The 15,386-nt window shown below is 38.7% G+C and overlaps 1 protein-coding gene across 1 annotated transcript; it reads right to left on the bottom strand.

Moving 5' to 3' along the window:
• Positions 1 to 12,951: 12,951 nt before the first annotated feature.
• LOC134804550 (uncharacterized) lies at positions 12,952 to 14,891 on the bottom strand. Its single transcript, XM_063777655.1, has one exon. The coding sequence runs from the start codon at positions 14,804 to 14,806 to the stop codon at positions 13,112 to 13,114; it is 1,695 nt and encodes a 564-aa protein (XP_063633725.1). The 5' UTR covers positions 14,807 to 14,891; the 3' UTR covers positions 12,952 to 13,111.
• Positions 14,892 to 15,386: the final 495 nt, after the last annotated feature.

The following is a 15,386-nucleotide window of genomic DNA, read 5'->3' as shown; positions in this document are numbered from 1 at the left end:
GACAAAAAAAAGTATCTTGGATTTTTTATAATTACCAATTTTTTTTAAAGTGTAGTAGGAATCTGAAAACAAAAAATATAGTTGTAAAGCTACACTTATTACGTTTAAGAAAATATATAGTTTATTACACAAAACTGTTGATAAATGGGAGATAAAAAATAATATTAAGCGTGGGTCAGAGTGATCTCAATACAAAATATTATGAATGTGGGAAAGTTACTTATAATTTGTTCTACAATCGTTTATTTTTCTTGTTTTTCGTAAATAACTCGTATACGGTAGCCCACAGAAAAAAATATCTTTTACGTAAATAATCTGTTTCAGATTTCTTATAAAATAAGTGCTACTTTTTTTCGCTACCATCAATATTGAAAAAAAATATTGAAGGGAGAAAATAAATACTTAGGTCCCCTTTTTTAGTCATTCGTAAATAACTCGTAAACGATGGCCAATAGCAAACATTTTTTTAGTACATGAACAATTTACATAAAATTTCCTACAAAAAAGGTCATTCAAACTTTTTCGCTGTATTTTTTGTTTTCAGATTCCTGCTACACTTTTAAAAAAAATTAGTAATATTGAAAAAATCAAAAATACGTTTTTTAGTCTTTTCTACTTTATGCTTTTTTTTTGTTAGAAAGTGCATTGTGTTTGTTCCAAAACTAGATTCCTCATCCTTAATTTATCCGAAAATGATATATTACATGCCCTAATAGGAATAGTTTTAGAGAAATGTTGCTCCAAGTGAAGCGCGGCAGCGTCGAACTTTCCCCCCCCCCCCCCCCACCCCCACTAAATGAGAGGTGGCTCTCGACGTCTACCGGTCTGTTTCTGCTCAAGACCACCTAACAATCAACTGTGACAAGTTTCAGCGCATAGTCTCAAAGTGCAAGGTCCCCATACAACGGTGTGCAGTAACAAACCAGCTAATAAACTGTTTTAATACAACTAATTCTTATCTGTGAAAATGTTATAATGGCTTAATTTTTATAACAAAATCGATTTTGTTACATTCAAATTACGAACAAATCTGAAAAACAAAGCAGATCTCAGAGCATACGTTGTGATAGACACAGACTCTTTCCGTTAGACGTTCAGTTTATCTTTTAGTATGCAATGATATTATACCATAGAAGGGAATATCCTATAGAAGTGGTATACGCGTGCCTCCGTGAGGGACAAAACATACGCAATGCGACTCTATGATTGGTCGAATTTATTTGTTGCCCACCATAATCCATACTAAATTTACGGTGGGGGGCAAATAAAATGTGAGACTGTGACAAGGACAAACAATAATAGCTCTTTCGCTGCTACTCCTGCCGAAAGATACATTAGACTATCCTGTACGGTCACTTCCGCCCACCTTTCATGCCAGATCCAGTTATATACTAGATTCATGTATTATAATTATAAGTATAGATAGGTTATACTCATACATAAGGAGCACAAAAAATGCTTCCATAAAGGGTGAACACTATTAAACTATCGCCTACATTTTTACTTTGCGAGCATGTTGCATCGATTCTTTTTTTAATATTAATTTGAATTTACAAGGCTCGTGAAATATTAGACAGCCATAAAACGTTAATTTGTCTTCTACTACACTAAAAAAAATGTTCGCGAATTTTGCAGGAATTTACTAAAAATCCTCATTTATCAACTTTAGATATGGCAAAATCTTGTCAAACTACGCGGAGGACGGTTCAACGGACCCTTAAAAAATCAAACAAGATAAAACTATAGATAGGAAGCGTCGTGAGGGTCAACCCACCAGAAAAACGAATGTTAAGTTACAATCAAAGGTGTGCAAGCTATTTGATAAGAATCAGAGTATCTCTTCCCGGGATGTGACGAAAAAAGTAGGAACAAGCAAATGTCCAAAATATTAAAAATGAATGCGGCATTACAACATATAATATAAGAAGCAAAAGGCTCCAAAGAGAACTGTGGATTAATATAATCGTGCTGTTAGACGTTCCAGGTTATTGTATACCTTGTTGATTGAGAAAAAAAAACCGGCCAAGTGCGAGTCTGACTCGCAAACGAAGGGTTCTGTACCATTATCTATAAAAACGGTCACCCATCCAAGTACTGACCCCGCCCGACGTTGCTTAACTTCGGTCAAAAATCACGTTTGTTGTATGGGAGCCCCACTTAAATCTTTATTTTATTCTGTTTTTAGTATTTGTTGTTATAGCGGCAACAGAAATACATCATCTGTGAACATTTCAGCTATCTCAGATCACGAGATACAGCCTGGTGACAGACGGACGGACGGACAGCGGAGTCTTAGTAATAGGGTCCCGTTTTTACCCTTTGGGTACGGAACCCTAAAAATGTTGCCTAATGATTGCGGATGAAACCTTCGTCAAGGCAGACTTCAAGTCTTTACCAGGCAACCAGTACTATTCCTCTTGTGACATTTCGAATCTCGACGAATCGAAAAAGGTAATCCCAGTAAAAAAATTTGCTAAGAAATACATTGTTTGGCAAGCTATAGGTATGCCAGTGCGGCAAGAGGAGCTCACCATTTATCACTACCGGGACCATTAACACCGACATTTATATATCAGAATACTTGACATAGAGACTGTTGCCATTCATGAAGATGCACACTTCCTCAACATTGTTTTGGCCAGATTTAGCAAGTTGTCATAATTCGTCTCGAACTTTGGAATAGTATATGATTCGGTTAAATTGTGTTCTAATGTATGGGGAAGACAAACTAATTATAGCCAGCCTTTTATGAATGTAGTATGATACCTTAGGGTATGGTGCTTTACGCACACTAGCGTCCCTTCCCCTCCCCCTGACGCAACCCCCCCTTTTTGCATGAAATATGTCCCGGTTCACAGTTTTTTACATTTTTTGAGGAAAGTATACATTTTAGGAAAAAAGTGTCAATGAAAGAAATAATCCTTAATAAATTCTTAATAAATAAGGTCATATTCATTTTTTTTATATGATGCACCATATTCATGTATTAGCTTGTTAAAATTCTAAATAACATAGTTTTTACTTAGGATTCGAAACTCATTTATTATACACGGTATAACACGAAGAATCCGAATAATTTTAACAGCGTATTCCTGATCATATTTAGAGACAAAAATAACCTATAATTTTTTTTTAAATCCGGCTAGTTTCAGAGTTAATACCAATTAAAAAACAAAACAAGTTTTTATTGTTACATAGTGCAAAACGCCTTTTTGATGGAGATGTTGCTACTATGGGACGTAGTCTAAATATCCTTATTGATAGATGTCAAAAAGTGACAAGTAACACTTTGCAAAAGCTAAGTTTCACGAAAAAAAAGTAAAACTCCATTTTAACTGACAAGTTTACCAATAACATTTACTTTTTATGTACAAATATATTTAAAAAATTGAAAAAAAAAAACAAACAAAAAAAAATTATTTTGGCGAAATTGACCTAAATCATATTACGTTTTTTCCTTCTTTTGACCTCAGAAATAAAATCTTTCGCATTTCTTGAGAACACCTTGTATAATAAGTTAATAAGTGTTATAAAATGAATATAACCTTTTTTATTAAGAATTTAATAAGGGATTATTTCTTTCATTGACACTTTTTTCCTAAAATGTACACTTACATGAGGTCAAAAGAAGGAAAAGATGTAATATGAGTTTAGGTCAACTTCACACAAAATATTTTTTTTTTGTTTTTTTTTTTCAATTTTTTTAATGTATTTGTACCTTCGAGCAACACCGGCTTCCGACACATCGGAAGGGAGGGGCCCAAGCGATATCTCACCGTACAAATCTTTCTGCCATTTTTCACACAGTCGCACTTCTCACACACTTACATACAAAATCCAATCTGTAATGACGACACAAATACATAGAAAATGACACACGTCAAAGACAAATCTTGCAAACCTCGATCTCTTTTTGTGTACTGACGAGTGACATGTGTCACAACACGCACACTAACACATTTTCGTTGAAGTATGTTATTGTATTCTGAGTGATGAGAAGTCGGATTTGTCGCTCGACCGATCCGCAATTTGTACTGAGCGAGCAAAATCGATAAAACCAACAATTACATGAGACTAAAATATAATAATTGTGTTTGAATGTAATTAAACGTATGATATGTAAAAAAAAATATTACATGTGAAATGTAACACTTTCTTTTTGTAAATTTGATGTCCCCGACCTCTTTTTATAACAAAAAAACCGAGTAAACAGGCATTTTTGTGCAGCAGTGTTCACGCGCGCGTCTGGACTCGGTCTAGTGAAAAATCCAAGTGCAACTAGTTTTATTACCCGCGCTAGATTAGATTGACGCGCTAATCTTGTACCTCGGCAGAGGGGAAATAGTGCGAATGCCGCCTCCCTTCCGTGTTGCTCGAAGATTTGTACATAAAAAGTAAATGCTATTGGTAAACTTGTCACCCAAAATGGATTTTTACTTTTTTTTCGTAAAACTTAGGTTTTGCAAAGTGTTACTTGTCACTTTTTGACATCTATCAATAAGGGTATTTAGACTTTAGTCAAGTCAAACGCCTTTTTGATGGCGTTTTGCACTATGTAACAATAAAAACTTGTTTTTTTATTTGGTATTAACCCTAAAACTAGGCGAATTTCAAAAAAGTTTATAGGACATTTTTGTCTCTAAATATGATCAGGGATACGCTGTTAAAATTATTCAGTTTCCTCATGTTACACCGTGTATAATAAATAAGTTTCGAACCCTAAGTAAAAACTATGTTATTTCGCATTTTGACAAGCTAATTCATGAATATGGTGCATCATATAAAAAAAATGAATATAATCTTTTTTATTAAGCATTTATTAAGGATTATTTCTTTCATTGACACTTTTTTCCTGTAATGTATACTTTCCTCAAAAAATTTAAAAAACTATGAACCGGGACATATTTCATGCAAAAAGGGGGGTTGCGTCAGGGGGAGGGGAAGGGACGCTAGTGTGCGTAAAGCACCATACCCTAAGGTATCATACTACATTCATAAAAGGCTGGCTATAATTAGTTTTTCAAAAAACACAATTTGACCGAATCAATAAGGCGAATTCAGTCGAAGTAGTGCCTAAAGACAGTACTTACGCACCAAACTGTCCCGAACTTCGCCCCATCGAAAAATATAGAGTGATAGAGAGAGAGATCTTTATTTTGCATATTCTAATATAAAAACTAAACTGCGAAAAACTTGCCAACCCGCCACGTCATTGCCAGATTTTCTATGAAAATGGGTTAAATGCACAAAATTGTTAACCGATGTTTCCGTGCAAGGCGAACCTTGCACGGAAACATCGGTTAACAATTTTGTGCAATCATCGAAATGAATCACATCAAAAGTAAAGTCCAGGAATTTTCTCGTCGTTCGTTAAAATAGCCATATTAGCACCATAACTAATAGTACTACCGTACAGAAAATTGACTCCATCACAAAAGTCAGATTTAGGTATAGAATTATACCTATACTTACTCGCCGCCTGCAACAAAATTGAAACTTATAACCGCGCACGAACCGTGAATCTTCTTTGCGCGCCGCAGTTTTATGACCGAGCTGTGAGTGTCGGCACGGGGTTGTCACTTGACAAGTTTTAGTTTAGTTTAAATATGTAGGAATTACAAACGTTGATTCTGTAAACATAAAAATTTTATCCGGAGATAGTATGTCTGATTCTCACGGAAGTAGGTATGCCACAGCTGTATTCCTTTGAAAATATGTCGGTCAGTTCCTAATATTGTTTCTGGGCAACCAATATTCAATAAATTAAGGATGTTTATTTTAACTATTACTAAGTAAGGACTTAGATTTAGGTTTCGGAGCCATTGTGTATTTTCAATATTGCGCGAGCGGCACGTGACACGACTATCGTGCGAGCCGAGCGGCAGCCCACTGCCATAGTTACGCCTGCCCGGGAGGCGGGCCGGCCAAATGTACCTAAACTGCGTAGTGACACCCCCCTGATATTAGGTCCCTTCTGTCAACAAAACAATAAAAGTTAACGACCTGTGTTACAATTTTATGTAACACATTTGTATTGTTTAAATCTCAGGTACAGAAAAAATGCATCCTGCCTGTATGGGACTGTCAAGGCCTATAAGCGTAAAATATTGTTTCGATTCTCTTGACTTTGCGATGTCTACAGGAAAGTCGCGAATGAATTAAACATACAATCAAATGCATTTGACCCGTCTGGGAATTCTACGACAAAGAAACGATGCGACAATGCCGGTCATAATATGCAGTTCCTGAACACATCATAGAAAGCTTGTAATGTGTGTAGATAAAACAGTGTAGCTACGTAACTGTACTATTATGTAACTGTGATCCTACTATGAAACTCACTTTGTTCGTTTCATAAACCCACGCTGCTATTTTATTACCTTTCATTAGGTAGCAGTCACATTAGTAATTAGTAAACTCCTATATTATTAAACCAGATCTGATACTCTATACCAGATAGATATTTTCGCTCCTAATATTTATGTATGTCTTCAACACAGTTAACTAACAATTTGTAAAGTTTATTTAATGCAACGAGATAAGGCCTAAGAATGGTCAGTTCAGTGTGTTGCTGTTAGTATAAATACAGTCGCCGTCAGATATATCGGAGCGTAGCTACCGTGCTCAACAATAATTAATATAATTCTCTAAACACGCACTAAAGCGTTGACACTAGAGGCGTGTTCACATGTTTGTGACCACCTTATGGCCCCTCCGATGCGCCAAGCGCCACTGCGCCAAACGAGACATGCGCTCCTTCACCATCCCGGTTCATAAATAGGAGGAGCTTGCGGAGGACAGAGATGAGTAGTGATCCAAAAGACTCGAGCCCTGTGAGCCTTTTTTATTTCATTAGTAAAATAGGCTTTTAGCCTTTTAGGCGTCAAGAAATGAGGCGAGCCCCAAAAAAAAAGGCTCACAGGGCTCGAGTCTTTTGGATCACTAGAGATGAGTGGAACAAACTGGTGTTCGACGGTCGTATAATCCACGTTGACGCTTGGTTTGGCACTCGCAAGTAATCGAGCAAAGCGTCATCAGCGCGACGTCTGTTCGCCACGGGCGCATGTGCTGCGGTCGTGGTTGCCGCCCCCGTATTGGCTTGTACAAGTTGTACAGCCACGAGAAGCATTGTCAATATTGTCATAGTATTTGTATGGTCTGTAATAGTCTCTAAGGCCTATGATGATGTGGCCGCTCCGATATATCTGATGACGACTGTACATATAATATATTCAGAATACTTAACTATTGATATTACGAAGAAAATTTAAGTCTATGTTAATTACTAGTATTTATTACAAACAAGTATTTATATCGACGTTGTCGTAAACATATTGTGATTGTTTGAGTCCCGAGGTTTAGAAATACCTACATATGTGATTTATTTCGGTCTGGATGTCTGTAGTGAGTATGTTTCCTACTTCAACCTGATGTAACTAAATGAATTAAGATGACTGTAGGACATACTGTGAATACTGTGATGCGAACATTACATATATGTATGTACGTAGACAAGAGATTTATGTTGCAAATTTTATTTTATCCATAATATATTCGCACCTAAGTGTAAAAGTACGTTATATTAGTTTCTAAGGTACAAAATGTATTGATGTGATATATAAATATACTGTATAGCTAATTTCTGTGTAATTAGATTATTTATTTAGTATAAATCCAAAATATATTATAACACTCACACTAACGCCACAGTGTAAAAAGTAAGGCCCCAATTACACGAGAGCTTTTTCAACGCGCGTTAAAAAAGCGTTTGAATTCGTCTACACGGTAAATTCGATTTAACGACCAACGCTTAAAGTCGAAAATCCAAGAACCGAAAATCCAAGGAGCTTTTTCAACGCGCGTTAAAAAAGCGTTGAATCTGTCCGCACTCTAAATTCGATTTAACGACCAAGGCTTAAAGTCGAAAATCCAACAACGCTTGATAAAAAGCGTCACCGCCATCGTGTGAATAAATACACATGTAATTTGTGTCATTCAAACGTTTTTTTAACGCGCGTTGAAAAAGCTCTCGTGTAAATGGGGCCTATCAGTGGACCGACGCCTTTGATGTTTGCTTAAGGCCCCATTCGCACGGCAGCTTTTTCAATGAATGACACAAATAGATAACCATGTATGTATTCACACAACAGCGGTGGCGCTTTTTATCAAGCGTTGTTGGATTTTCGACTTTAAGCCTTGGTCGTTAAATCGAATTTAGAGTGCGGACAGATTTAAGCGCTTTTTTAACGCGCGTTGAAAAAGCTCCTGTGCCAATGGGGGCTAAATGCCGACACCGCAACGGCTCTCCCTCCACACTCGTGCGCGAATCGCACCGCGAAGCCGCGAACGTGAGTCTGGAGTCTAGTTCGCTGATATGCGAAATCGACTCCACACTCGCGTTCGCGGTTTCTCGCACGAGTGTGGAGCGGGCTTAACGCCTTCACAATAGGCGTGTTCAGATGTTTGTGAGCATCTTGATCGATCCGATATATCTGACAGCGACTACAGTGTGCGTGTGAGACAGCGCTATTTATACACGCACTTAAGGCCCCAGTACACAGTGGTGAAGGATGGGCCATGCCACGCGCTCGCCATTGTGTACAGGGGGCTATGGTATACAATGGCGGACGACTGGCCGTCAGTTGTCAGCCGTGGTGAACAATCGGGAAGTTGTCGGTTTTTTGGCACTCTTCAAAGGAATCGTGGCGTACCGTGGCCTGTGATGTTCACACAGTCGCCAATTGTTTGTTTAGTTTCTTGAATTTTTGACCGCTTGATTAAATGTTAATAGCCCAAAATGTCATTATCGTGGAGCAATTAAGAGACTTTTCAGTTTCTAGATTTATATCAATCAGAGTCTGCAATTTTGATTTTTTTTTTATTTTTTTTTTGATGCAGCATTGTGTGAACGCCTGCGTGATATACTTAGGCCTACAGTTGCGCATTGCAAGCATGGCTTGGCATGGACCATCCTTGACCACTGTGTACTGGAGCCTTTACATAGCGATGACTCTCACCCACGCCGGAGCGAAGTGAAGCAATGTGAAGACGCCTAAAGGCCGTAACACACTATCGCACCGCACCAAGGTCATTGTGCGACGCACCCATAAGTAAGAGCGAGAAAGAGATATTATACCATAGAAGGGAATATCCTATAGAAGTGGTATACGCGTGCCTCCGTGAGGGACAAAACATACGCAATGCGACACTATGAATGGTCTAATTTATTTGTTGCCCACCATAAGCCATACTAATTTTACGGTGGGGAATAAATAAAATGTGAGACTGTGACAAGGACAAAATAATAGCTCTTTCGCTGCTATTCCTACTGAAAGATACAATAAGACTATACTGTTCGGTCACTTCCCTCCACCTTTCATGCCAGACACAGACAAAACATCCTCCAGACTCAGCATAGTCGCGCTACCCCCTCTGCCACGCATACGGTAATTTTACTCCATGTTCGAGTCGAAAGTGTCTTTGTGTGACGTCCGTGAACTCGTTCGTCGTTTGAACGGACCAATCACGGCACGGGACTTCGCTCACCTCGTCCCGCGCACCCCCGCATTTTTGGCATCATCGGTTGCTTGAAATAATTGCTCTAAACTCCGTCTAGAGGATTCCTAGTCTATGATGCCAGATCCAGTTATATACTAGATTCATAGTTTTAACATTCCAAACCAAACCGGGTGAGCGGTCAAACATTGGGTCAAACCCGATAAGTCGTGATATTTTTTTCATTCAAATAAGAACTCCACGCACATCACATATAGTTCTAATTTGAATGAAAAAATATCTCGACTTATAGGGTTTGACCTGATTATTATGACCAGCACCTCTAGCATAACTTACCGCACCAGGCGCGAGAAGAGACAGATCGGTGCGACTTGGCGGATGGTCGCGTGTTGGCACCACAACTCACGCGCGAGAACCGCGAAAAACTCGCGATCTACATGGAAAGTCTCCAATAGGGTATTTTCCTACTAGTCAAATCCTTCGAGCAACACCGGCTTCCGACACATCGGAAGGGAGGGGCCCAAGCGATATCTCACCGTACAAATCTTTCTGCCATTTTTCGCGGGGGGAAAGGTGCACACAGTCGCACTTCTCACACACTTACATACAAAATCCAATCTGTAATGACAACACAAATACATAGAAAATGACACACGTCAAGGACAAATCTTGCAAACCTGGATCTCTTTTTGTGTACGGACGAGTGACAAGTGTCACAACACGCACACTAACACATTTTCGTTGAAGTATGTTATTGTATTCTGGGAGATGAGAAGTCGGATTTGTCGCTCGACCGATCCGCAATTTGTACTGAGCGAGCAAAATCGATAAATCCAACAATTACATGAGACTAATATATAATAATTGTGTTTGAATGTAATTAAACGTATGATATGTAAAAAAAATATTACATGTGAAATGTAACACTTTCTTTTTGTAAATTTGATGTCCCCGACCTCTTTTTATAACAAAAAACCGAGCAAACAGGCATTTTTGTGCAGCAGTGTTCACGCGCGCGTCTGGACTTGGTCTAGTGAAAAATCCAAGTGCAACTAGTTTTATTACCCGCGCTAGATTAGATTGACGCGCTAATCTTGTACCTCGGCAGAGGGGAAATAGTGCGAATGCCGCCTCCCTTCCGTGTTGCTCGAAGAGTCAAATCAGATACTTTTTCGGAACTGTCAAAACGATTTACTAATATGGAATTTATATGATATGAAACATTACAGACAGAGGGATAACTCGGGGCATCTATACGAAAGTGATGTAGCAAAATATTTTATCGACAAAAAAATATAACGATGTTACTGTCAACATCTAAATTTTATTCGACATAAATAAATATTACTTATTTTCTCCTCATTTTTTAAATAAACAAATTAAAATGTGTATTTATATTTTTTATATTATATATTTTAAATAATACCTAGTTTTCATAATATACAATCAATATTTTTTCCATATTCGTCGGTATTAATGATTGCCGTCTACCGGGTGTGGCCTGTCACACGAGCAAATAATTAAAACATGGATTGTACTCCTCAAACGGTGACACTTTTATTCATCAACTTTTAAAAATTATAAAGTATTTAGACTTCCTATTTTTCATACAAAATAAATATTATCTTCAATGGACGCCATCGCCATGCCATATCATTAGTGATTGACGTTGCTTGTCAAGCATTAAACATAACAAAATTCGCGATACATTGCGTCTTAGAATAAACTTTAAAGTGTATTAAAAATCAAACTACAAGTTATTTTTAATAGTTGTTGAACAAATGTTGGTCAGTATGAGGAGTACAGCCTACAGTTACATTTTTTGCTCGTATTACAGGCCACACCCGGTATATGAAAATATCCACTTTAAGGCCAAGCCACACCGGATGCGTATGCGTAGACGTGCACGTGCACGTACGCGTCCCGATGCGTTGTATAATACGAAAACTCATACGAGAGGACACACCGCTTGCGTGACGTGTGCGTGACGTGCGCGTACGCGTGACTTGCACGCAACGCAGCTCCGACGAGACAAACCGGCTGCGTGCTGCGTGCACGCGTCCACGCACCGGAACGGCAACGTCGCTTCGTTGCGTGCAGTGATGACGTTGTGTTTAACTGCGTTCCCTATGAGAGGGCGAACCGAGCAGGTTCGGACACGCACAGCTCGGTGCTGCATAGGTGCTGTGCGTGTACACGCGCAGCTCGCTTGTATTTATTTACAACTCGGCCGGTGCGCGTGCTGGTTTTTAATATGGATTCAGTGATAAAAGAAAAACTAATTAATATATTCGTCAATACGAATGTATATTTACAACATATAGCACAAAGATTCCAAAAAAATACGTCTTATAAAAATTTGGCCTGTGGGAACAAATCGATGTTAGGTACTAATAATACTATTGGAAAACAAGGTTGTTGTATTGTGAACTTAATAATAATATTATGTACTCTGAAATATCTCGATTCAAATATGAGACATTTTTTTCCTCTAATTGCAATGTCGGCATTCTGTGAGCTGCTTCCATTTGCAACAGGAGTATAATAGAATAGAATACCATTTATTTCAGTATAAGTAACAGTATAATAACATGATGTACTGTCGCAGGAGTGTATTTTATTTTACTGCACGCATGACCGAGCTGCAGCGTGCGCTTGCGTGACGTGTACAGCACACTGCGTGGCGTGCGCTGCGTGACGTGCGCGTCACCCGGTGTGACAGGGGTGCTGCGCACGTCTACGCTACGTCGACGCACACGTGCTGCACACGCAGCCGGTGTGGCTCGGCCTTTCAACTGCTATAATAATCGAACCTTTTACAGTAAACGAGAATGGTCAATAAGCACATTTATTAATTTAATTATATCGACATTTTATCGATGTCAAATCCCTAGAACTTGCCCCGAGTTATCCCAGGTATTAAATATAAATAACATTACATCGTGACGTCACGGTCAACTCACCTACTTTTTATATTTCTATCCGATTTATTAAATAGAACTTGTGATTAAAAATAACTCCTATCTGTGTTTTTCTAATAATTATCTGGTGCTTTATTTCATGCATGGTGTAAAATAATTTGTTTTAAATACAGTATAATACCCTATTGAAAGAAAGTTCTAAGGAAAAAAGTATATTCTTTAATGTAACTAGCGTGAAAGGCACCAAGCATCATTTCATCCCTTTGTTAACAACTTCTATACTAATAGCTTACAGTTTACGGAAGGGTAACTACGGAACCCTACACTGAGCATGGCCCGAGATGCTCTTGGCCGGTTTTTTTCTCTAATGATGGACAGTATGTCGCTATGCTATAAGCTATATATAACCATTTCTGCAGTCTGTAAGATATAGGTAATCCAGACGTTTTACGTTCAGGGTGATACAAATAAGCTTCATTGTGTTTAATTATTAAATAAAATATACATCTATCTATGTATATAAATCGTTTTATTCGTATCTAATCCACTTCAATAAGATCTTAAGTTAAAATAGAATATTTCTTAACAAAATAACCATCTTAAATAAACCTGCATTTTCCTAAAAATATATTATTACCAATGGTAAACAATTATCTAAAGTTGTCCTCTTTATTTCATCTTTGTGACGTAGACGTCGTATAAGAGTCCATTTCTGTGTGTGGGCTGGTTCTGGGTGTCCTGGGGCGCGGTGCAGGCGAGATCTCTGAGTGCAACACCTGGCGCGCCCAGGCCAGGTCGCGCACGCGCGGCCGCGACGTGGAGCTGCCGCTGCTCGCGGACTCGCAGCACGACGAGCTGGCGTCCTCGGTTGACGCCCACTTATCCGTCATCCGTGCTCCATGGCCCCGAATACTGACTCGACCTCTATTGATTTTCAGCTGCTCGATTGATGTTTCTATTTTTGGTGGGCTCGTCGTCCTGTCTACCGCTTTCGTCTCAATTTCGGAATGCTCGTTTTCTTTCTTACTGTCATATCCGTTATTAGAGTCTGAACTGCTGTATTCGCCTGCTTCGGCGTCACTCATGATAACATCTAACAGATTGTCATTATAGTTGTAAACTCTCTGTGTCTTCGAAGGAATATGTGATGATTTATTTGTTTCCTTACTGCCTGGAGAGCAACATGTGCGCGGCGGTTCATTGTAGTAAACCTTTCTAGTTGCTCCATGCTGGACATGCTGTTGCTTTAGTTTTTGAAAGACAGACTGTTCCTGTACTCCACAAATACACGTATTAGTTTTTCCAAATATATAATTGTAAAACATTTGTAATAAGTAAATAGCTAATGCAGCCAGAACAACGACTCCAACGTAAATCCTGGGAGTCCAATCTGAGTCTATGTAAAAGTATGGCTCAGTTAATTTTCTCCAAGAATGCCATTCCATAGCGTTTCTGCAATTATCAAAGAGATTACGTCTGGGTAACACTTTTCCGTAACTTTGTACAGCTGCAGCTACTCTAAGCACGCCGCCATACGCTGCGTAAAGCTTTTCGTCCATCAGATGAGGTGCTACATAATTTCTCATCCAACACCATAAGTCACTATTAAATTTTACAATATCGGAATGACGACAGTTTGCAGGTGACCTACGTAAAATGCACCGAGAAGCCGTAGTATAATATTTTAGGAATATGTTTTCGGAGGTTGGGGACAGCAAATTGACTAAGCCCCCACTCTTGAAAGGCAGTGCAATCGCAGAGGGGTCATTAGCGTTATCAAGTATTGGAATTGGCAATCGTATACATGCATTTGGATCTCTTTTAAGGACTAAAAAATGGCATGGATCGAAGAGCTTGCCGCGTCCTATGGTAATTTTCGTAACTGTCAGGTTAGTTGTCATCAGAAGTTTGGGAGGAAGTTTCCAACCACGTCCCTCAGTATTTAACGTGGTCTTAATCTCGCTGTAAAGGTCGTGTAATTCCCTAACTGATTTATAAGGCACATACCCGGCGTAAAAAGCTAGTCTAACGGCGGGAAGCATTTCGCTTCTCAAATGACTACCGATGGTATCTGCTAGAGCTTCCTTTAGCACCTTATTAGATACAGAATACTTTCGTTTATCTACAGTGTGCAAGGCTTCCCGGTAGTATTGCAAAGCTTCATTTGGAAATTTTTTAGTTATTTGATCTGGTGGCGTTGGCTTTGGTATTAATTGGTTCAAAATCTTTCGAGCTTGTAATTTGGCCAACTCTTCCTGACTCCAGCAATCCGTGTCGATGTGCTTATTGTAAAACAATATAGTACCAGTACTCTTTTGCGGTGTACTGATTTTAACTAATACGACGAACAGCAAGAGAAAAAGAAGCATTAGTAAAGTGAATGTTTGGCAAATTGTGCTTAACTACTGTATTTGAAAAATTACTCATTGCTCGACGCTTTGTGGCAAAATGACATTTTCCTGACAGTGTACGCATAAGTGTACGTGTACTATAATAAGACTATAATACCTACTTTTTGGAAAGATAAATATAGTTTGTCAAAGAACGTCTCATTTGAATCATAGACAGAGATAATCATACTATCTTTGTATTACACTGGTACTAGCACCCAAAAGAAAAGGATGAGTATAGTTTTCCCGGTTCTTACTGACTGACAGATTGGTTTGACCAACTATAATTTCATTATCTTTGGTTTTTGATTCCCAGCAATTCCCAGTTGATTCCCAGTCTCCCAGTCAGGTTATAATATACTAAACTTCCAACCATGGCGCGTGATCCTATATTCCTGGTCAGGCTAGGTATGGTATAGATGATATAGGTACTTTTTTAGGGTTTCGTAATCACCTAGAAAAAGCCTAGAAACCCTTATAGTTTCGCCATGTCTGTCTGTCCGAGGATGGTCTGAGGCTTTGCTCCGTGTTCGTTAGTGCTAGAGTAGAAAGCTGCAAT

This window comes from Cydia splendana, chromosome Z (genome assembly GCF_910591565.1).
Source record: "Cydia splendana chromosome Z, ilCydSple1.2, whole genome shotgun sequence".
Classification (NCBI taxonomy): domain Eukaryota; kingdom Metazoa; phylum Arthropoda; class Insecta; order Lepidoptera; family Tortricidae; genus Cydia; species Cydia splendana.
The sequence above is the reverse complement of the archived record's forward strand: the minus strand, read 5'-3'. Positions and strand labels throughout refer to the sequence as shown.